Source organism: Amblyomma maculatum, chromosome 9 (genome assembly GCF_055883805.1).
Source record: "Amblyomma maculatum isolate TAMU_Amacu chromosome 9, ASM5588380v1, whole genome shotgun sequence".
Taxonomy (NCBI): domain Eukaryota; kingdom Metazoa; phylum Arthropoda; class Arachnida; order Ixodida; family Ixodidae; genus Amblyomma; species Amblyomma maculatum.
Genome location: NC_139352.1, coordinates 120,514,834 through 120,538,926, shown reverse-complemented (window position 1 = coordinate 120,538,926; position 24,093 = coordinate 120,514,834). Strand labels below are relative to the sequence as shown.

Genomic DNA, 24,093 nt, shown 5'->3' with positions numbered 1-24,093 from the left:
AGTACCTCGGTGCGACGGTTGGACAGCACTGCAGAAATATTAAAGCTGGACAAAGGGGACAGCTCGGCAAGGAAAATGCCCTCTGGGAGAACTTGCAAAGACATGCTGAAGTTGAGTACGGGAATGTAGGTGAGGTAATTCTCGAAGTGTACAATGTTATGAGGTAGGACAATGTTGCGCTGTAGAGCGACGTCGGTGATGGGGTTGACAACGTAGTCGCCATCAGGAAGGGAGGGAAAAGGTGACATGGGCACGTATACTGCTGCCTCGGGAGGTAGGCGAGTAAATGTACTGGAGCGGAGGCGAGGCTGGCAATAGCCAGCACTGGGGTCGTGAACACAATGGAGCAGGTGTGCGCAGGGCTAGGCGCAGAAGTCCGGAAGAACAGTCAGTGAGAGCGGAATGGGCTGTTAAAACGTCTAGGCCTAAAATCACATCTTGAGGACAAGTAGTAAGGACAGCGAAGAGCACAGGGACATGGTGGCCGGCGATGCTAATGCGCGCAGTGCACATTCCGATGATGGTAGCAGTGTTTCCATCAGCTGTAGAGGTGTTAGCGGGCATAAGAACTTTTTTGAGGCGCTGGCAGAACAATGAACTAAGGACTGAAATATGGGCTCCAGTGTCAATGAGAGCGGGCACAGGGACTCTATCTACGAGGACACTGATCAGGTTGCGGCGTGGTGCGATGGTCGAAACACACTTGGCTGTCCGGGTTGGTAACGCAGCGTCGCGTCCGGGTGCTGCGTTGCCTAGTTTCCCGAGTAGGGGCCTTGGTACGTTGGGGACAAGCTGCGGCGAGGAGTAGGTGATTGGGAACGGCGGGCTTGAGGCGATGGAGAACGGCTAGGACAACGGGCTTGCTCAATGTTCTCGGTACGAAGATGTGCTGGGGTTACAAAAACGCGTCGTGGTGCATAAAAGTCATGGCGGACAGGGCTGTAATAGGGGCGAGAGGGGGAGCCGGACGGCTGCGGCAATAGCGGGACGTATGGTCAGCCCGACAGCAGAAGAAGCAAATAGGCCTATCGTCAGATGTGCGCCACTCCGCAGGATTGCGGGTAGGGTAGCGCGGTGTGTAGGGTGGGGTTATGGTAGCAGCAGCAACCACTGGGATTGGCTGTGGTGCAGGGGACGGTGTGGTAGGGTTTGAAACGAGACCCACATTTGCGAATTCTTGCCAGACAACAGCCTGTATCATAGCTATTGTAGCCTTTGCAGGAGGTGACGTAATTGTAACAGGAGTCAAAGCCTCGATTTCCCTGCGGACGATGGTAGTGAGGTTGTTCTGACTTGAAGGCTGCTGCAAAGTGGGCAAATCGTCATATGAGGGTGTAGTCGCCATGTTGGAAAGGCGCTCAAACCGATGGACGATGCGGCGCTGCTTCGCCTGTTCGAAACGGCAACAGACTTGCAGGACTGAGTTTACCGTAGAGCAGTCTTTGCAGAGAAGTATATTGAATGTGTCATCACCGGTACCCTTAAGTATATGGCCCACTTTATCATCTTCGGTCATGGAGGTGTTCACCTTTTGACACAGGGCGATAACGTCCTGTATGTTGGTGAGGTATGACTCGGTTGACGACTGAGTACGAGTAGCCAGGTCTTTTTTGGCTGCCAGAGCTCGCCCAGTTGGTTTGCCGAATAAGTCCTGCAGTTTTTGTTTGCAGATGTCCCACGCAGGCATCTCCTGTTTGTGGCACCAAATCTTCGCCGTTCCCGCTGGATAGAAGATTATGTTTGCAAGCATTATGCCAGCATCCCACCGGTTATTTTTGCTGCACCTTTCGTATTCATCGAGCCAACCTTCAACATCCTTCTGGTGTTCGCCGTTAAAAATAGGCGGATGGCGGATTTTCGTTAAAACCATGGGGGCAGCTGGAGTTTCTGTAGCGGGTGATGCGTCCTGGGATGCCATGCTTACTGTGGTAGTCGGTGGGGTGAGCTCAGGGAGATGGCATCCACTGCACAAATCCAGGTTTCTGGCGCGGAAATACGAGGAGCTGTGACAAGGGGGATCGAAAGTACCTCCACCAAGATCTTACGGGGTAGTTTAGCTTGGTGCAGAGGGCGGACACGGAAGACAAGGCTTTCAAATTACAGACGTTTTCTGGGCACCAGTAGACTCTCCTCGAACGTCGTCTTCTCTCAAACTCACGAGAGTCTTTTTCTTCTTTCCTTATAAGCATATCAGTGCATGCACCGCCTAATGTAACAATATTTTCTTCCCCAGTGACTGCGAGACTTTGCTCCCAGAACGCAAAGCTGCAAAATGTTTTTGAAAAGAGTGATTAATAACGCAGTTACAGCCACCGCAATCACCCGATTCTGTCGTGTATCTCTCCTGTTTCCTCGCAAAGGATTTTTTACTCTCCTGCCCGGTCGTCTAGTCTCCGCAAGCCAAATTCCCCTTCCTTCTCCGCGTTTGGCGGGAGGTGGAGCGTGGTATTCTGCGTGCGCGAAAAAAAAAAAAAAAAACGGGAGCGGGAGCACGCGCCGCTGCATTCAGTCCGACTGTGGCGAGAGAAAAGCGCGCAGCGATCGAGTGGTTTACGCCCATGCTTCACCCGTCAGGCAACGACGGACCAATGGATGTCGTTTTCTACTCCGACGTCAGCTTTGTAGCTCATAGAGAACGAGGAAGCTAGTTTCCCAATGGGGAGGATGAGAGAGCTTTGATTTGTATTTTTTTCTGCTTTGCGGCACGCGTATCACTTTAGCGTTTTACACAGACTATCTCCGGTACCTAATCGAAGCACTGGGCTCTTTTGCTTAAAAGGTCATTCATTCCCTGGACAGTGGGCCTTTGTTTTTTTTTTTAAATTTTTTAAATTTTATATTTAAATTTTTAAAGCAATATTCTTTCAAAATAATTTTTCCAGTGTGCTACACTGTGACCTGCACTGCTGTTGAACTTGCACAGTTGTCATTGCGGCAATGAAGGCGTCACAAGTTCTGAATGGTGGCAAGACCTTTCAATGTATGTCAGTCTTGCTATGAAGTCTCATGCTATACAGGCTTCACTGTTTCAGAGCTTCAGTAGTTTTCAGTATACTGACAATTGGAGATGCCCACCTGAAGCTAATACAATCATTCATCTACCTCTACAAGTTCAACATGGTAGAACTCACGATTTCCTGCAAAAACAAAACTGCCTGCCAAATAAATTCCTTGGCGGCCATCCATACTAGCAGTTGCCATATCCAGCTTCCTTTGTCAGCTAACACAAAAATGTGCAAAAAAAAAAAAAACACAACTGATTTCAACTAAACCCAGACTTTAATTTTTATCTTTTTTTCATAACCGCAAGCCTGTTGTGCCAGTTTATCTTCAATAGAAACACTGCAAAAGATACAGACAAGTGAAAAGGGATTTACCACTCACTGAAGTAGCTACAGTACTTGTATTCTGATTCTGTGGCATGCTTTTGGGGTGTGGCCACTCTTCAGATAGATGACGGGTCGCAGAAACACAAGGTAAATAAATTTTATCCGTGCATTCTATAACACACACAAAAAAAATGCGGTGCTGCCGCAGTCTGCAGCACGGTTAGAAAACTAAAGTTTCTCGCGTAAGATGAAACTCGGAGAGGGAGGTTTAAGACAAAGAGTGAAAGCACGCTGGCGAGAGAGAAGGCACGGGGGGAGAATGAAGAGAAAGCACGTGGGGAGGAGTCCAGTGTTTCCAGATGAAGGTTGTGCGCGGCGGAAAAATTGAACTGAACTCATGTAACAGCCCACTCCCCGTCTGGTCATATACCACTATATGGTGTTTCAGTCGTCGAGCGGAATAAGCGATTCCCCGGGTCGCAGTCTTGATCTCGACCTTTCGCCCATTGCCGCCCACTCTTTCGATAGCGTTCACAATGAGTCCCATGGGCCGCTCGTTGCTATGAACCTGGCTGTCCCTCAGGAGCACAATGTCGCCCACCTTAAAGTTACGAGTTGGGTACTGCCACTTGCGGCGACACTGTAGCGTAGTAAGGAACTGACTAGCACTCGGAGGAGGGACTTCCTTTGAATGGTGACTGGAGCAACAAACCCAAGTGGGTCATGCAGAGTGTTGACCATTGACAAGACATCACACCGAGTGAATGCCTTTTGTTGTATTGGAGTTGTGAAGGTGAAGACGTCCTTCGTCAGGTCCCAAAAAAAACTCCCAGACTACGTTGGATGGGTGGTGCACCATTACACAGTTCAAGATTCCTCAAATCCTTAGCACAGTCTTTTTCAGGAAATGCTTCCAAAATGGGCAGTTAGAGGCTATTTTGTGGAGCCTAAGGTTTGATGCTGCCAGCATTTGTTGTGTGTGGTGTATCAGGCTGATGGCTTCGTTTGCAGAGAGACTTCAAACCATCATCGACATAAAAATCTCTCTCGAAGAACTGCCTGACGTCGCTGCCAAACCCTTCCTCTCCTTCTCGTGCTGTTCCTCGAAGCCCATAGGTTGCAACTGCTGGTGAAGGGCTATTTCCAAACACATGTCCCTTCATTCGGTACTCCACTACGTGATCTTGAATGTCGTTGCCGAAACACAAAAATCTTAGATAGTTCTGATGATCGTCTCACACCAGGAAGCAGAACATGTGCTGAATGTCCATGGTTACGAGCAAAAGAGCTTTATTTCAAAAAAAAAGAAAAGAAAGAAAAGGAGGAAAAAAGAAAGAAAGGAAAGGTCTGTTGTCATCCTTACGACCACGGGTTCGTTCCAGAATCGGATGACCACTCCAAGCGGTTTATCAGGTCTGGTCCAGTAAGCAGCACACTGTTCAGTGACACGCCCTTAACTGTGCACTGGAATCGAACACGACTTGGGTTTGCATGGGCTTTTGTGGGTGGCAAACACCAAAGATGGGGAGGTACCAGCGTTCTTCTCCATCTCGAAGCGGTGGGGCGTCCTTAGCATGGCCGTTCTTGAACATCTTGTCCATGAAGTTCATGAATTGTTCCCTCAGTTCTGGTTTCTTCTTTAAGGTCCATTGGAGAGAAGAGAGACGTGTCTGGGCCAGATTCTTATTATTCGGGAGCCTAGGTCTTGGGGAACGGAAGGGAAGAGACGCTACCCAACTGTTTTATTCGTCCCGTGAGAACTCGCCGTTCATTATCATCTTCAAGAACTTCCTGTCCTCTACGGAAAGGAAAGGTTGTTGTCATCCTTCGTAGTCTGGAACAGTGTTTCTGCAATTCCATTATCATAGCTGTCGCTCATAGCAGCATTGGTTTGTGGGGTTTAACGTCCCAAAGCGACTCAGGCTATGAGAGACGCCGTAGTGGAGGACTCGGAAATTTAGACCACCTGGGGTTCTTTAACGTGCACCGACATTGCACAGCACACGGGTGCCTTGCTTTAAAAAAGCAGCTGCCGAGGCCGGGATTCGATCCTGCATTCTTGGGAAAAGTAGTCGAACGCTGTAACCACTGCGCCACCCCGGCAGGGTTCCTAGCAGCGTGCTAACAGGTTGGAAGCAGTGTGTCAACTCTGGAGTGCTTGCGAGCTTCTCCTTGACCAGGAAGTAATTCTGGCATGGCTCAAAAAGTGAAGGACATCCACTTTAGAGAATGTTTGTCTTTGTTGACACAGTCTGGTGTGCGGCTTCGACTTATGCAGACATTCCCCACGATAGCCCATCCCAGGTCCAGTCTCTGAGAAAATGGTGCATCAAGCTGGTCCACTGTGCAGTTGTCGAACCTTGTGTACTCTGACAACTATTTTGCAGTCTCTTGCAAAGTGGTCTGTAGAAGCGCAGCACCTGAAGCAGATCCCGTATTCTTTCAGCAGGGACTTCATTCATCCAGAGGCTTTTCTCTGAAGACACGACACTTCCAGAGAGGGTGAGGTTTCTTGTGCAGAGGACAATGCTTGGTTGTATTCTGCAGCTTTGGCACGTTTGGGGGTGGATGCTCAGTGCCTGCCTCTATGGCAGTCAGTTGGACTCAGATGGGTGCTCTTCTCATGCCCTCATTTGTTGCCCATCTGTATGCTTTTGGGAGACTTGAAGGGGTGCTACTTGGTGAGCTCAATGGGTCGTTTCTCATTTTTGCTTGGTCCCTGACAAAGCTGGAGATCAAGAAGGGGGGAAAGGAGACCTGATGATCTTGCTTGTACTTGGAGCCCTTTGTGATCCATATCTCCTGCAATCGGTGCGGCAGCTTTCTTATGATGGGATTTACCCCTCTTGCGGTGTCCAGATAAGCTAGCCCAGTCAATTAAGTGAGGGTCACCTTTTGCAGCCTCAACCTCACGAAGCAGGTCTCCCAGCTCTCTTAATTTATGGGTGTCTTTCTCAGACAATTTGGGGAAGCTTGAAATTCTCCTGAAGAGGCCTCTTCTATAATTTCCGCGCGACCATAACATTCCTCAAGTCTTTCCCAGAATATTTTTAGCCCGGCCTCTGGGTTGTCCACGTGCACTGAACGTAGACTCTTTGCATAGCTTGATGACTATCTCAAGCCACTTCATGAGAAGGTCAAAATCCTCGCTTTCCGTGTCTTCAAATGTCCACGTCATTTCCCTTGAACGTAGATTTCCACGACCAGTAGTTTTCAGGGCAGTCGTCGAATTTCGTAAGCGCGCATTCACAAGATCGCGTCGAATCAGATACTTTGCCATGGCGGTCAGCTCCGGAGCTTGATTCGCTAGCTGACTCGCAAAGTATGGCATGAGCCCTTAGTTGCGAGCGCTTGGTGAGTTGGAGCGTGGCCCTCAGGTGCCTTTGTAGCGTTCTGAAAGACATGGTGCTCCCCGCCGTCATTCTGCTGCGATTGTGGATGCCGGCTGCTGCGCGTGTGAGCCTGGTCAAGCACGTAGTCCAAAGTGCATTGAGCGCGGTCTTCGGATGCCTCGGAGACAGTTTGACAGATGTGATGCTCCCCGCCGTGCGGATCTACGGCAGCTTCCAGGACCTCCGCTTGTGTTTCTGCAGCGGCCGCTTGCCTTTGCAACTGCATGACTTCTAACCCTGTGTCCAGCTCAGCTTTCTTCCGCTCAATTGCTGCAGCTGTGCTATTTTCCTGCTCTTCGAGTCTTGCTGAGCTTCACAGCAGCTTTTTCAATTCTTATGATCAGAGATGCTTGCACTCAAGCAGCGGCATCCTCCGCCCTTAATCTGGCGGCGAGCATGCTCGGCGTTGTTGAGGCGGCCGAACGCTCCGAACAAGCTGACCGTAATGAATGCCGTGACTGCAGAGAACTTTGTTTTCTCAGAGCGTACAAAGAGGGATTGATCTGGACCCACGTGAGCAGGGGGCGACTTGCAGTCGGGAGATGCCATATCGTCTGTCACTGAGATGTGAAGTGACGAACGTCTTCAAGAGCGGAGCCAGCCAGCTGAGCGGCGATGCCTAGGTGCTTTCGTAGAGCGAACAAGACGGCCAACCGGCGATGATTGAGTTTTTAGTTTTTACTCTTCTGATCCCGTGGCGTGTGTTCGGAGTGCGGCCACTCCTCAGATAGATGACGGGTTGGTTGGTTGGGGACTTTGAGAAACACCAAGGTAGATAAATAAAATAAAAAGCATGTGAGCGAGAGAGAAGGCACTTGGGGAGAAGGAAGAGAAAGCATAGAGAAACAAAGCGCAATGGTGATGAAGATGTCGGCGTGAGTCCAGTGTTTCCAGATGAAGGTTGTGCAATTAAACTGCTCATGTGACAGCACAACTTGGTTTTCAACAAAATCCCATAAAACTGCACTAAAACTTACCTTCACGGGCAAAATGAGTACAGACTAAGTACACTAATAGGAAAGATCATTATGTCTTTAACCATAGTATGCTGTAATATTTTTTTATGAATCATTCAATCGTTTAGTGAAGAAATTATTCAATAGTATCATAGTTTGCAGCAATAGTATTTGCTACAAACTCAGGAGACTCTCCTAGGCAAAACAAAAGAAGCACATACCTCGCATTGATAACTCCTCAAGTTGTCTGATCAAAATGCTGTAAAGAATGTGCCCACTGTCAGAAACTCAAGTATGCTAAAAGCACTTAGACAACTTACTCTCTTTTGATCACGGCCTTTTTGAAGCTGATGTAGTCCTGCAATGGAATGACAAAAAGAAGAGAGAGAGAATTGAAGCAATGAGGCAAAGGTTTTCGCACCACCTGCTAAATGTAAGAGCTCATGTAAGGGAGTAATTACTTCATCCACCCAAGGGAAGCCATACGGCTACAAAGGAAAGCTATACAGCTTTCTCAGAAACTTCGTAGTTAAAAAAATTCGTCCTGGTCCGGGGATCGAACCTGGGACCACCGCCTTTCCGGGGCAGTTCCGGAAACCGCCGCCTATCCGGGACGAATTTTTTTAACTACGCAGTTCCCGAGAAAGGTGTATAGGTTTCCTTTGTAGCCGTATGGCTGCGCTTGGGTGGATGCCAATGAGTAATTACTCCTTTATTATAAATCTACTCCACCTTGGGGGTTTTCCATCAAATATTAAATGCAAGAGCTCATGTTTGTGTTAAGGGGGTTATGGTTTGTGTACTCAACAACTGTACAAGAAGGACCCGGATGTGCAAACCCAACATAGGACGGTTGTGATTACTGATCTCGAGCCGGGCATCCTGAAGAGTGAAGTTGAATGGGCCTTAGCCAGCCTTGCTAAGAACAAGGCTAGCGGAATTGATGGTATTCCAGCTGAGTTGCTTCAAAACCTCAACCACGACGCTGTTAACACACTTCATACATTATGTCAAAAGATTTGGACAACCCTGCAGTGGATTGGAGGAGGTCAGTTTACATCCCCATTCCAAAGAAAGGCAGTGCCAAAGATTGTTCCAACTACCGCACGATCGCGCTTATTTCGCATGCTAGCAAGGTGATGTTAAAAATCCTGCAAGGTAGGCTGCAGCAGTATGTGGATCGGGAGCTTCCGGACGTGCAAGCTGGGTTTCGCAAGGGCAGAGGAACTAGAGACCAAATAGCCAACCTTCGCTGGATCATGGAAAAAGCAAGAGAGTTCCAGAAACCCATTTACTTCTGCTTTATTGATTATGCGAAAGCGTTTGACTGTGTAGATCACAGCAGATTGTGGCAAGCTCTCCAAGAGATGGGAGTTCCAATTCACCTCATCTGTCTCCTCAGGAACCTTTATGAAGGGCAAGAGGCCACAGTCAGAACTGGGCATGGTCTTACTGATTGGTTTCCGATTGAGAAAGGGGTGAGACAAGGCTGCATACTGTCGCCCTGCCTATTTAACCTATATGCAGAGTGCATCATGAGGAAGGCCGGTCTGGACGAGTCTTCAGCTGGAGTGAAGATTGCTGGAAAACGTATCAACAACCTTAGATATGCGGATGATACCACTTTAATGGCAGAAAGTGAAGTGGAACTCAAGAGACTTCTGATGCGCGTACAAAAAGAGAGTGAGAAGTTTGGGCTTAAACTGAACATTAAAAAGACGAAGATCATGGCGTCTTGCCCTATCAAGTCCTGGAGCATCAATGGACAAGAAGTGGAAGCTGTGACAGATTTTCTGTTCTTGGGCGCCAAGATTACCTCGGAAGGAGACTGCAGCCATGAAATTAGGAGACGCCTGCTTCTGGGAAAGAGAGCGATGGTTAGCCTTGACCGCCTAGTAAAGAGCAGAGACATTAGTCTGCCAACCAAGATCCGTATAACCCGTGCTATGGTCTTTCCAGTTGTGATGTATGGATGCGAGAGTTGGACTGTGAAAAAGGCTGACCGCCGAAGAATTGACGCGTTTGAATTGTGGTGCTGGCGAAGACTCTTAAGAGTTCCTTGGACTGCCAGAAGATCAAATCAGTCGATATTGTCGACCATAAACCCTGACAGCTCATTGGAGGGTCAAATTCTAAAGTTAAAGCTCAGCTACTTTGGTCATCTGATGAGAAGAGAGGAGTCGCTGGAGAAAGATTTGATGTTGGGAAAGGTTGAGGGTCGCCGGAGAAGGGGTAGGCAGCGAACGCGATGGTTAGATGGCATTCTCGAGGCATTGCAGATGAAGCTATGTGATGTTAAGAAGATAGTGAGAGACCGGAAAGCGTGGCGTGACATGGTCCATAGGGTCACTAAGAGTCGGACACGACTGAACGCCTGAACTGAACTGAACTGAACTCAATGAAGAAGTTCAGTTACAAAATTTCTGGTTGTATATCAACATGATAACAATAAATTAGCTGGGGCTTAGCTTTAGTTAAACCCGGTAGGTTGCATAAGCAATACAGCATTAAATCAATTAATCCATTGGCATTCTTTATCAGTCTTTTGAGCCGGTTGTTGTTTCCTGGCTGCAGCAAGCCGACATAGCTTCTCTTCTGTTTATCAGACAGCATGTCGAATGGTCGGGTGAAGCGAGCGAACACGCATTTTTTATATTCAGTTTCCACCTCCTCTCCACATTCCGAAACATCTGGCAAGAGCGCAGCACCTCCCCCTCAGCGACGCCAGCGCCTCCACTCGAGTGGAGGCGCTGGCGCTGTAGCTGTAGCTGCGGCGTGGCGTGGCTACCGACCAGGTTTACCCGACGGCTTGAAGAGAGGCCCCATCTGGGGTCGCTCTTGTTGCAACAGAGTTGAAACTTGGGTAATTTGGTACGTACATGTTCTTAAAAGAAACCAGTCAAAAGACGAAAGACAAAGACGAGGCGCACACATGTGTACCTCGTGTGTGTGCCACATGTGTGTGCCTCGTCTTCCTCTTTGTCCTTCGCCTTTTGACCGCTCATGTTGCTATGGCAACGACGCACCATCTGTGGCGCGCCGTGGCTACCGACCGGGTTTACCCCAAGAGGGGCCCCATCTGTGGTCTCTCTAAAGGTCGAACGAGGCTATCGGCCGGGTTTATGCGATGGACTTAAGCCTGGTATAGTATTGCTTACGCAATAAAAGACCCCGTTTGTGAGAAAATGAAGCCTCGATGCTGTCCATGCAGCCATTGTGAGTGAAAATAATAAATATGGTTCTGACAGATGATATTGGTCGTTGATGGTCTGATGTCGGAAGACCACATGACACGCCCTAGTTGCTAGGTGCTGCCAACCCAGGCTTTACCTTTGACGGGAGGGTTAAATCAGAATCCAGCCTCCCTGGGCCCTTGGATCCCAAGTTAGACACGCCGTATACCGCTTCCCGGTTGGAAAAAAAAAAACAGTTGGTTCCAGCTGGAGAATTTCCATTTAGTACCATTTGAATTTTCCAGTTGTGTTTTGCCCCAGTTGGACCAGTTGGCACTAACTAGCTAGAATATGGACAAAATGGGATCAATATGCCTTAGGCAAATGGACTGCATCCAGGATGTTACATACCTCCTGTGCAAAATTAAAAAAAAAATGCTTGCATCGCCTTCCATTTTTGTAATGTTCCGGTGAGGTGTGCATGGGAGGTGCTAGCTAATAGTTTACAAGTGAAACGAAAGTTCTGAAATAAATAAATCACTGAAATAAGTCAATATTATATATATATATATATATATATATATATATATATATATATATATATATATATATATATATATATATATATATATATATACTCCAGTTATTAGACCTCAATAGTGGAACCAGTGGCATTCGCACATTAGGCGTGGATACCTAATTTAATTCTATCGCGGCGGATGGCGTAAGTGGTAAGTGCAGTTCATCAGGTCCAAGCTACTGACATCTTCTATTACAAAATCGACCCTCATTCTAGGCTTTGTTTTTAATGGGCATATATGTTGCGCAATGCACAACCAGAAATGTCCAAACGGAACTGTTGAAAACCCAACTGGAACCAGTTGGAATCATATTACATTTGAGGCCTTTTGAGACCAGTTGGAAAACCATTTGTTAAATAGAAACTTCAACTAAACTGAGCAATGGGAATGGCAACTCCAACTGGAATCAAATGGAACCAGTTGCACACCATTTGAGTCCATTGGAAACTGTTGCAAACCTAACTGTTTTTTTTTTTTTCGAATCAGTTGGTTAAAGCAGGGACTCACTATGCATGTTGAGTAAAAGGAAATATTGTTGGGCTAGTTGGTTCATGACTTAGAACAAAAAAGCGTGAAACCACGGGATAACAAAAAAGAAGCACAGACGCGAGCGCTCGTCTGTGCTTCTTTCCTGTCGTCCTGTGGTTTCATGCTGTTTTGAGGAATGTCAGGTGGTCTTTCCCATAAAGTGGTGATTGCGACTGTGCACTAATGAGTGTGTATGGGATAATGAAGGCACAAGTAAGGTGACTTCCAGCCTTCTGCAGGGCCCTTGGATCCCAAGATAGACATGCTGCCCCTAAGCCAACATTTGTACAGCTTTGTTAAAGCAAGGACTCAACATGCATATCAGGTAGTCTTTCACACAATGTGGCAGATAGCGACTGTGCACTAATGAGTGAGGGCAAAAGTGAGGCTACTTGCAGGGTACTTGAGTATAAAGTTAGACAGACTGCCCCTAAGCCATATACTCGTACAACTTGACACAATTGAGACTACTTCCAGCCTTTAGCATTGCCCTTGGATCCCAAGTTAGACATGCTGCCCCTAAGCAATATTTTCGTACAGCTTGGTTAAAGGAGGGACTCACTATGCAAGTTGAATAGTCTTTCACATAATGTGGTAGATTGGGACTGTACACTAATGAGTGCGTATGGGATAATGGAGGCACAAGTGAGACTACTTTCTGCCGTCGGCATTGCATTTGAATCCAGTTAGACACGCTGCCCCTAAGCATTATGTTTGTACAGCTTGGTTAAAGGAGGGACTCACTATGCATGTTGGGTGGTCCTTCACATAATGCCGTAGATTGCGACATGTGCACTAATGAATGTGTGGGGGATAATGCAGGCACAAGTAAGAGCACTTCCAGCATTCTGTAGAGTCCTTGGATTCCAAGTTAGACACACTGACCCTAAGCCATACATTCATACAGCTTGGTTAAAACAGGGACTCACTAAGCATATCGGATGGTCTTCCATATAATGTGGTAGATTGCGACTCTGCACTAATGAGTGTGTATGGGATAATGGAGGCACGAGTAAGACTACTTCCAGCCTTCTGCAGGGCCCCTGGATCAAGTTAGACACGCAGCCCTCAAGCCATACATTCGTACAGCTCGGAAAGCAGGGACTCACTATGCATTATGGTTGGTCCTAAACATAATGTGGTAGATGGGGCTGTACACTAATGAGTGTAAGTGGGATAATAGAGGCACAAGACTACTTCCAGCCTTCTGCAGGGCCCTTGGATCCCAAGTTACACATGCTGCCCCTAAGCCATACATTCGTACAGCATAGTTAAGCAAGGACTCACTATGCATGTTGGGTGGTCCTTCACATAATGTGGTAGATTGCGACTGTGCACTAATGAGTGTGTGTGGGATAATGGAGACATAAGACCACTTCTAGCCTTTAGCATTGCCCTTGGATCCCAAGTTAGACATGTTGCTTCTAAGCCATACATTTGTACAGCTTTATTAAAGCAGGGACTCACTATGCATGTCAGGTGGTCCTTCACATAATGAGGTAGATTGGGACTACACACTAATGACTGTGTAGGATAATAGAGGCACAAGTAAGACCACTTCCAGCCTTCTGCAGGGCCCTTGGATCCCAAATTATACATGCTGCCCCTAAGCAATATGTTCTTAAGGAGGGACTCACTATGCATGTTGCGTGGTCCTTCACATAATGTGGTAGATTGGGACTGTACACTAATGAGTGAGTATGGGATGATGGAGGCACGAGTGAGACTACTTCCAGCCTTCAGCATTGCCCTTGGATCCAAAGTTAGACAGCTGCCCCTAAGCAATATGTTCATACAGCTTGGTTAAAGCAGGGACTCACAATGCATGTTGGGTGGTCCTTTACATAATGTGGTAGATTGGGACTTTACACTAATGAGTTTACATGGGATAATCGAGGCACAAGTAAGACCACTTCCAGCATTCTGTAGGGCCCTTGGATCCCAAGTTAGACATGCTGCCCTTCAGCCATACATTTGTACAGCTTGTTTAAAGGAGGGACTCACTATGCATGTCAGATAGTCTTTCACATAATGTGGTAGATTGGGACTGTACACTAATGAGTGTGTGTGGGATAATGGAGGCACAAGTAAGACCACAAGTAAGTAACCGCTCTTAAGATCAATCGATGAAAAGTAGCGTGCGTGTCGCAGCCGGTCTAATGAGTCATCAATGCGTGGTAGTGGGTAGACCGTCTTTTTTGTGACCTGATTGAGCTTACATTAGTCCACACAAAACCTATAAACTTTTCTTAACGAGAACAACAGGTGAAGCCCAGGGACTCCTCGATGACTGTATGACACCGTCATTTAACATCTCGTCAACCTGCTGGGCAATGACTTCGCGTTCCCGCGGTAACACTCGGTAGGTGTTCCGTCGGACTGGTCGGGCACGGTCGTCGGTTATGCGGTGCTGGGTCAGGGGCGTCAGTTAAACCGCGGAGGCGGATGAGAAGCAGTCTTGAAACTGAAGGAGCAGCCCGACGAGTCTGTCCTTCTCTGCCGGCGATAGAGCGGGATTCACATCAAGGTTGAAGTTGGGCATTTGGCTGGCAGATGTGTTGGTCTCAAGAACAAAGCCGTCGTGGGCTGTTTCTGTGACACCTTCAAAATAGGCTACCGTGGTGCCTTTAGCGATGTGTTGGCGTTCGTTCCCAAAGTTCGTAATCAGCACGTGCGCTAGACCGTTGGTCAGATGAACTTATACCGCGTGCAACACAGACACCATGATGTAATAGAAGCTCTGTGTTCTGTTCGGCAATGCCGGCAGCACAGGACTGGTCGTCGCACCTGACTGTGACGAGAGCAGACGAACGTGGCGGCATGACTCCTACTGTGGGAAATAAAGTTTTACTAAACCAAACCAACATTCGCGTCAACGATGCGTAAAGTTGCGTGGCGTCGTTCGGAGTCAGCGGCCGTCGTTTCAGGCATCGAAAATGTTACAGTACGAATGGCCCCATGCTCACGTAATAAGTCCATGCCAAGTATGAGGTCCTTGCAGCAGTGCGGCAGGATAAGAAAAACGGCTACAAAGGCTGAATCGGCGATGGTTACTCCGGCAGTGCACCGTCTGATCGGTGTCATAAGGTGACCGCCAGCAGTACGAATTTGCGGCCCCAGCCATTCAGTTTTCACAATGGAGAGCCGATCCGCGAAATTCTTGCTTATTATCGAGAAGTCTGCTCCTCTGTGTAACAAAGCAGTCACTGGGTGTCCGTCGACGAGAATGGGAAGATCGGCGCTAACAAAGTGATCGGCATGAGGTCGATTCGGAGTTTCGGGTTCATGCGGTGGCGGCGGCATCGTAGTCAAAGCATCGGGCTGATGAACGGGACATCGATTCCGTTCATCAGCAACCTGCCCCCTTGAGGTCGCCGCCTTCAGTTTCCCCGGCGTGGGCTTGGCGACCGGCGCATCAGAAAATCACGGCGGCTGGGTTGCTGGGTGACGAGTAGCGCACGGGAGAATTTCTACGGTGGGAGGGTATTTTTGCACACCGTGAACGTGCAATCACGTGACACAAAAGTGACGTGGGGCTACTACGTCACTTCTGCGTGTCCTGTCGACTTTTTTTTTTTTTTTTATTCTACTGGGGCAGTGAGAAAAGCGCTTGGCCGTCGGAGCGCGGCTTCAAGCTGGCGGAGGGAGAGCATCTAGCCATCCGCACTTAACAGCACGCACGCTTTCTTCTGTAAAGCGCTCGTGGCAGTCCACGCCATGGCTCCTCTTCCAACACAGTCTTCTCCCCTCCCCCATGGCTCCAAGCAGTAAACAGAATTTTCCTCCCCCGGGGGAATGAGTGAGCGCAGATTTTGTGCGTTCGCAGTCTTGCTTTCGTTCTCTTTCTTCCGGTGGTCTGGCGGGGTTAGAGCTGGTATTCGAAGCGACGCAGGGACTTCGAGTCGCTAGTCTGCTTCTTCGCAGTGCGCTGCAGGGATTGTGAGTTTGCTTCCTCACTACAATGAAAACGTGCAAGAGTACTGACCTTATGCGGGGCCTCAAATATATTAAGTACCTGCGCATGAGCTATTTGCACACACGCGCGCCCACACACATGCAGTTTTTTAGTGGCAAAAAGCAAACTTTACAGCATCTTGCACGTAAACGTTGATGCTGGAATTAAGCTGTGAAATTATACAAGATGTTACTTAGCTTACGGATACGTCACTATATATATATAGTTGTATGTACATAATTGAGGCGTAACTTTTAAGGTGCAAAAGCGGCTGATTGAGCCAAGTAAACGACACAAGCAAATCTTCAGCACTCCCTCCGCTGCCTCTCAAACCAAACCAGCCCATACATCACAGCTAGGGAAAAAGAAGAAAGGAAGCAAGCGTGTATACTGCTTTACCGAGGGCAGCTCCAAGCCGTCACTCGTTTGAAACCACGCTGTCTACGTTGGCTAGCTTGCCTGCCCCTAAAAGCCCCTTTATTGAGGGGCTTTACCCGCCTCTCCTTTCAACCTCTCCCCACTAATAGGAAAAAATACAGAAGAAAGCGTGCGTGCTGTTAAGTGCGGACGACTAGATGCTCTCCCTCCGCCAGCTCAAAGCCACGCTTCGACGGCCAAGTGCTTTTCTCACTGCCCCAGTAGAATAAAAAACAAAAACAAAAAAAAAGCGTCGACAGGACACGCAGAAGTGACGTAGTAGCCCCACGTCACTTTTGTGTCACGTGATTGCGCGTTCACGGTGTGCAAAAATACCCTCCCCCTTCCCACATGCACACTCTGTGTTGGGGAAGGGTGTTTTTGCACATCGTGAACGCACCTGTAATCCTGGTGCGAAAAAAAAGACAATTCTTGGCGATTTTGTGTAGACTACCGTCGTATGCATGCGGTAACAAAGAAAGACGTATACCCGTTACCTCGCATTGATGACGCTGTCGACTGTCTGCATTCGGCGTCATATTTCTCCTCTGTTGATTTGCGATCTGGATATTGGCAAATTCCTCTACATTCATCCGACCGCGAGAAGACTGCTTTTGTAACACCAGATGGTTTATACGAATTTAATGTAATGCCCTTTGGATTATGCAACGCTCCCGCGACGTTCGAGCAATTTATGGACACTATCCTTCGTGGGCTCAAATGGGAAATATGCATGTGTTACATTGATGATGTTATCATTTTTGGAAAGACCTTCCAAGAGCACAATGAGAGGCTCCTTAAAGTGTTTGAATGCATTGGCAAAGCGGGCCTCATTTTGAATTCGAAGTGCCATTTTGGAGAGCGACAAACATTAGTTCTTGGGTTCCTAGTCAACGAGGATGGTATTAGGCCGGATCCGCAGAAGATTGCTGCAGTACGCGACTTCGAAACTCCACGCACCCTGAAAAGTCTTCGCAGCTTTCTTGGCCTCTTATTTTCGTCGCTTCATTGCTGGTTTTGCGCAACTTGCCCGCCCCCTTACTTCTCTACTGCACAAGGATTCGCAATTTGTGTGGACCCCAGAGTGCGAATCCTCTTTCAATCGGCTCAAGTCTTTTCTAACTTCAGCACCACTGCTGCGCCACTTCGACCCTTCTGCTGTGACTGAGGTCCACACTGACGCCAGTGGCGTCGGTCTTGGGGCGGTGCTTGTGCAACTGCATAGTGGGGCTGAACACGTTGTTGCATATGCCAGCCGCACGTTAACAAAATGTGACGGAACTACACAGTTACCGAACTGGAGTGCCTCGCAGTTGTGTTCGCTGTGCACAAGTTCCGACCATACCTATATGGATGCTACTTCACCATAGTTACTGATCACCATTCGCTATGCTGGCTCATCGGACTTCGCAATCCATCTGGTCGTCTGGCGCGCTGGGCATTACGCCTACAAGAATACAACTTTGGTGTCGCGTACAAGAGCGGACATAACAGTGATGCAGACTGCTTGTCACGGCACTGTTACGTTTCAAACTTCCTGAGTAATGAGACGGTGCACGTGTCGAAATGTCGAAATGGGCGTAATGCCCATTTGCCCCCCCACCCCCCCCCCCCCCCCACCCCCCCCGTGGAGAACAGCGGTCACCGCATTACTTTCCCGCGGAGTGCTCCCGCGCGAGGGGTCCGCGTGGGTGGCGCGCAGTTCCGACCTTGGACAAGCCTCCTTGGGACCCCCATGCCTGTCTTCCCCCGGCAGAGTCGCCAGCGCGTGCCGCTAAAGTGGAAAGAGTGCGCTGGGAGGACGTTTCTAGTGGGCGGTTCCCGAATGTCTGCATATCAGGAACTCGATTGTGATTGGACTTTGACCAAATAGAAAATTCCCCAACTAGGTACTTGGGGACAAGAAAGTTGTTAAAAACGAGAGCACGATTTCTCTCTGGTGTGTACCTTCTCAGATTCACCATGTAAATAAACCTTCGTTAAGTTCTCTCTAACATCTCGGCCAGTCTCTGCTTGTGTGACCACCGCCCAATGTTCAAGTGCATGCAGCCAGGCCTCATTATCACAGCCGGTGCTCCTCTCCGTCGCGGCGGCACCGGCGGGGGACACCGCAAGACGGATGGAGCGGCGCGATGTTCAAACATGAAGAGCCGCCGGACGCCGTCAAACCTGTTCGACCGGGGCTTCGCCGTTTTCACGTGACTATACGTCAGAGGGCTTTTTTTTCTCATTCAAGAAAAAAAAAAATACGAAGGGCGGCTGCCCTTCCTGCAGCGGTGGAAGCCGTGTACTCCGCGTCTGTACGGGGGGGGGGGGGGGGGGGGGGGGAAGAAGCGTGCTGTCTCACGTGCTCTAGCAGCAGTTTGGAGCTAGAAAGCGTTTTCATCTCAGCTATGGTAACGGTACAAACACCACGCGTACTGCGCCAAAACAAATGAGTATAATTATAGCAAGCATGTATTAAACCGCAGAAAGTTATGCTCACTCCAATAAAATTATTCTTCGCAATCAGCACAGCTTAGGTTGGCGAGGAAAACTACCAGATTAACTATTTGCAACGAGGTACCGTTTGCGTAGCTCCAAAATGAAAGGGAGTGAAATTCCAAATCTACTGCGAAAATAGTGTTACCTCAGCATCTCAGATAAAAAAAAAAAAAAAGATTCCCCGTCTCTTATATTCCGCTTTTAGTGTCGCGACTTCTCGCAGCAGTTCAGAGTTAACGCCTTATCTCAGCCTCAGTACTAACACCGCACGTACTACGGAACAACAAAGGGTACGAATATATATCAAGCCAGTATCCAAGCTCAGCATAAATGCGCACATCTATAATATTATTCATGGCAGTCAGCAAAATATAGGAGGTATGCACGTGACGTCATCCGCTAGGGGCGCTAGCAGCCAGCGCAGAGTTCGCCATACGCGTGGTCGTGTGTGTAGGCGCCGCACCCAGCCGCAGTATTCAACTCGTTCTGATCCGTGGGGTAAGCCTTTCGCGCCTTTACAGAATTTCTCCGTGTGCCAGCGAAAACCATGCGAGCGAGTGGATACACCCGTGGACTTCGTGGAACAAGAAAAACGACTGTCTGGACAAAATGTTTGACTGTAAAAACACCGGCCCGTACGACCGCGGTAACTTCGTCGAGGAGTGTCGTGTACTACAAGACCACTGCTTCGCGTTGAATTCCCTGACATCGGTGCCTGTGAAGTGCGGTCTTAAGTTTTGCGACAGGTGAAGAAATTAAAACGTACTAAGTTTTGGCAAAAAGCGGCCAAGAGCCACACGTGCGTGAGAGTGTCAATGACCGGCGTGCCGTTTTTAGAGGTGAGCACTTTGCGACGTGTCTGTTCGCTTAGCTAACGCTGTCACCTCCTCCGACTTGCAAGTGACATGTTACAACTTTATCAAGCGTTATCGCTGCACATTGTGTTGTTGTGAACCTAGGTTCCATGGGTTATGTGCATCTCAAGCAGAGCTACGTAGCCGATACTAAATTTGTAAAACATGCTCTCTGGGTGTGTGCCGTTTATCCTGCGAGTGTGTGACAGTGCTTTTTTTCTCGACCTTCTGTCACTCAAATTAAGCAACTGCATTGATTCGCTTTACTGCTGGAACAGCGCCTGTGGAAGTTTCGGCAGTTTGCCAACTAGCGCCACTAGAAGTGTACGTTTCGCCGCCATGCCAGCTTTGGAATTGGGGAATTTAATGCGCTCGCTGTCTTTTCAAGATGTGTTCTTCCTCAGTGGCAGCTAACAACGAGTTTAACGAGCTGCAAGTCGTTTTTCGCGAAATGGGTAACCGGCCACTTTTGCTGTCGAGCTGTTGCACGGGTGATGCCTAGGTGCAACACTGAACAGCGTGTTATGCCCCGGAGCATCAAAATATCGCTGCAGACTTCATGCGCATAAAGGGCTCAACAAAGAAAAGTGGATGTAGACGTATTTACCAGCTTGATAAGACTTAACGGATCACTTCCAATATACGGCGGGCACCTGACAGCGAACCTGAAACTGCGCGAGCCGACGTGCGCCGATGCCACCGGCGACCTCCGACATGGCGGACGAGGCGGGACGATGCTCGCGCCATCTAGTAGTACGACCTATGTGAATACCTCCTTTAACTCTCATCAATAAAGGAATGGGTCGCCAGAACTTGCAAGATTTCTTTTGATACACCCATTCAAACATACAACTTAAATGTTGTAAAGTTTTGCAGGAGGTCATGTTTAGCTGCGACACCCGGTGCATTGAAAAGTGAAAAAAAAAAAAAGAAAAAAAAAAAAAAAAGAAACGGCATCTGTTGCCTCTTGTCAGCGCGCGCTTCGCGGGGCACCAAACAGGAGGGCAACCCCCGCTTTTTTTTTCTCTCTCTCTGTGTTCACGCACCGCCGTCTGCATGCGAGCCCGCGATGGCCGCGCGGCCGCTCCGTCAGCGCTCGCTCGGTTGCGACACGCAAGCAGTGATGTCGAGTCACGTGAGAGAAACGAGCGCGCTCACTGGTTCGTCTTTCGTAGGGCGGAGTCCGCCGTTCGCCGGACTCGGCTTTTCGCTACCCCGTTGGTCCGCTACTGGAGCAGACGCAACGCAACAGCTGGTTGGCAGCGTCGGGATGGACTCTGCTGGAATTATGGTTGCAAGGTTCGGTGAGTGCTTGGCTTTTCTTCACTGAGGTTTTACCAGGCTTTGTATTAGGTAGTAGTGCAGCGGTGGCGTAGCGGTAGAACATCCGCCTCGCATGCAAGAGGACCGGGGTTCAAATCCTGGTGCCGCGCAATTCTCCACCGGATGACAAAAAAAAATCCGCGTGTCGATGGAATTGCATATACAGGTTTGGGGTGCGACCTGATGCCGGTGAACACCTCCGGCAACGCACTCCCTCACCAGAACAGGAGTTGGCCACCCTGGTGCAGTAATTGGCCACAACCTCCTATGATAAGCTCCATAAAACCCCGGCCCTCAGTCACCAGCGGCTGCGGAACAACTGACCACGGCGGCGGTCAGACCTGTGACGCAGCAGGGGGTGCTAAGAAAGCCTGGCTCCGCTGGACAGGCCGCCATTGGAAACTGACCCTGGCAACGTTTAATGCTAGAACCCTTGCTAGTGAAGCTAGTTTAGCAGTGCTGTTAGAGGAACTAGAGGGCATGAAATGGGATGTCATAGGGCTTAGTGAGGTTAGGAGGCCGAATGAGGCATATACTGTATTGAAGGATGGGCATGTACTGTGTTATCGAGGTTTACCAGAGAGGCGACAACTAGGGGTAGGTTTTCTTGTCAATAAGTATATAGCGGGTAATATAGATGAATTCTATAGCATTAATGAGAGGGTTGCAGGCATCGTAATTAGGCTTAATAAGCGGTATAAACTGAAGGTTGTACAGGCCTATGCACCTACATGTAGTTATGATGACCAGACAGTTGAAAGCTTCTATGAAGATGTAGAATCGGCAATGCGAAAAGTAAAGACGCAGTATAATGTACTAATGGGCGACTTCAATGCCAAGCTAGGGAAAAAACAGGCAGGAGACAAGGCAGTAGGTAACTATGGCATTGGTTCTAGGAATAGCAGGGGGGAGTTACAAGTTGAGTTTGCAGAGCGCAATAACTTACGAATCATGAATACCTTCTTCAGCAAACGGAAGAACCGGAAATGGACATGGAAAAGTCCTAACGGAAAGACTAAAAATGAAATCGACTTCATAATGTGTTCAACCCCCGCCATTGTGCAGGATGTAGAGGTAATCGGGAAAGTTCGATGTAGTGACCATAGGATGGTGAGGTCCCGAATTAGCCTAAATCTGAAGAAGGAACGCAATAGATTAGTAAGAAAGAAACCCATCAACGAATTAGCGGTGAGGGGGAGGGCAGAAGAGTTCAGAATCTCGCTACAGAATAGGTTTTCAGCTCTAACTGAGGATGGCGACATTACCCTAGCGGCAATGAACAATAATTTCAGAGATATCATTACTGAGTGCGCAGTAGAAGTAGGCGGTAGGATAGTTAAAGAGGATACCGGTAAGCTGTCTAAGGAGACGAAAGATTTGATTAAGAAACGGCAGAGTATGAAAGCTTCCAATCCAACAGACCAGATCGAATTGGCCGAGATATCAAAGCTAATCAATAAGCGCAAGGTGGCCGATATAAGGAAGTATAACATGGAGAAAATTGAGCATGTTGTAAAGAACGGGGGAAGCCTTAAAGCGGTAAAGAAGAAATTAGGCATAGGGAAAAACCAGACGTATGCGATAAGGGACAGGGCGGGCAACGTCATCACTAATATGGACAAGATAGTCAAAGTAGCCGAGGAGTTCTATACAGATCTCTACAGTAGCCAAAGTAGTCAGGACCGTAGTGAGATTGGCGGTAGGGAAAAACAGTCAGACGTTCCACCAGTGACGAAGGACGAGGTCAAGAAAGCACTAGAAACTATGAAAAGGGGGAAATCAGCTGGAGAGGATCAGATAACTACAGATTTGCTGAAGGACGGGGGGATATCGTGCTAGAAAAACTGGCCACCCTGTATACGCAGTGCCTGGTGTCATCGACGGTACCGGAAGCATGGAAGAATGCAAACATTATCCTCATTCACAAGAAAGGGGACTCTAAGGACCTTAAAAATTACAGACCAATCAGCTTACTGTCTGTTACGTATAAGGTATTTACTAAGGTAATCGCCAATAGAATCAGGACAACCTTAGACTGCAATCAAGCAAAGGATCAAGCAGGGTTTCGGAAACGGTACTCTACTATCGATCATATCCATACCATCAATCAGGTGATAGAAAAATGCTCGGAATATAACCAGCCCTTATACATAGCATTCATTGATTACGAAAAAGCATTTGACTCAGTTGAAACCTCGGCGGTGATGCAGGCATTGCGAAATCAGGGGGTAGACGAGCCGTACGTGAAAGTGCTGGAAGATATATATAGTGGCTGCACAGCAACCATAGTTCTACATAAAGAAAGCAATAAAATTCCCATAAAGAAAGGTGTTAGGCAAGGAGACACAATCTCCCCAGTACTATTCACAGCTTGTTTAGAGGAAGTATTCAGAGACTTGGAATGGGAGCAGTTAGGGATAAGGGTAGATGGAGAATACCTCAGTAATCTGCGATTTGCTGATGACATTGCCTTGCTAAGCAACTCGGGGGATGAACTGCAAATAATGATTGATGACCTAGACAGAAAAAGTAGAATGGTAGGCTTGAAAATCAATATGCAGAAGACTAAGGTAATGTTCAACAGCCTCGGGAAGGAACAGCAGTTTACATTAGGTAGCGAAATACTGGAAATAGTAAGCGAATATGTCTACTTAGGACAGGTAGTAACCGCAGATCCAGACCATGAAAAGGAAATATCAAGAAGAATAAGATTGGGATGGAGCGCATTTGGCAAGCACTCGCAGATTATGACTAGCAGCTTACCGGTATCGCTCAAGAGGAAAGTGTACAACAGTTGCATCTTGCCTGTACTCACCTATGGGGCTGAAACGTGGAGGCTAACCAAGAGAGTTCTACTTAAGTTGAGGACAACCCAGAGGGCTATGGAACGAAAAATGGTAGGGGTAACATTAAGAGATAGAAAGCGTGCAGAGTGGGTCAGAGAAATAACTCAAGTTACTGACATTCTAATGGAAATTAAGAAGAAGAAATGGGCATAGGCAGGACATGTAGTGCGAAGAGAGGATAACCGATGGTCGCTGAGGGTAACAAACTGGATTCCAAGGGAAGGAAAGCGTAGCAGGGGGAGGCAGAAAGTTAGG

The 24,093-nt window shown here is 48.2% G+C and overlaps 1 protein-coding gene and 1 long non-coding RNA gene across 2 annotated transcripts in view; both read right to left on the bottom strand.

Annotated features, from left to right (window-relative positions):
* The window catches only part of LOC146180250 (uncharacterized), a 437,831-nt gene that overhangs the window by 230,057 nt on the left and 183,681 nt on the right, over positions 1-24,093 (bottom strand). The window lies entirely within an intron of this gene.
* Positions 1-24,093, bottom strand: part of LOC146180254 (uncharacterized) — a 191,871-nt gene that overhangs the window by 140,259 nt on the left and 27,519 nt on the right. The window contains exons 2-3 of the mRNA XM_084579467.1: positions 7,998-8,035; positions 7,899-7,936 (exon numbers count right to left, since the gene is read on the bottom strand). Of these exons, the coding sequence (XP_084435593.1) occupies positions 7,899-7,936; positions 7,998-8,035 (76 nt within the window). The remainder of the gene's footprint in view (positions 1-7,898; positions 7,937-7,997; positions 8,036-24,093) is intronic.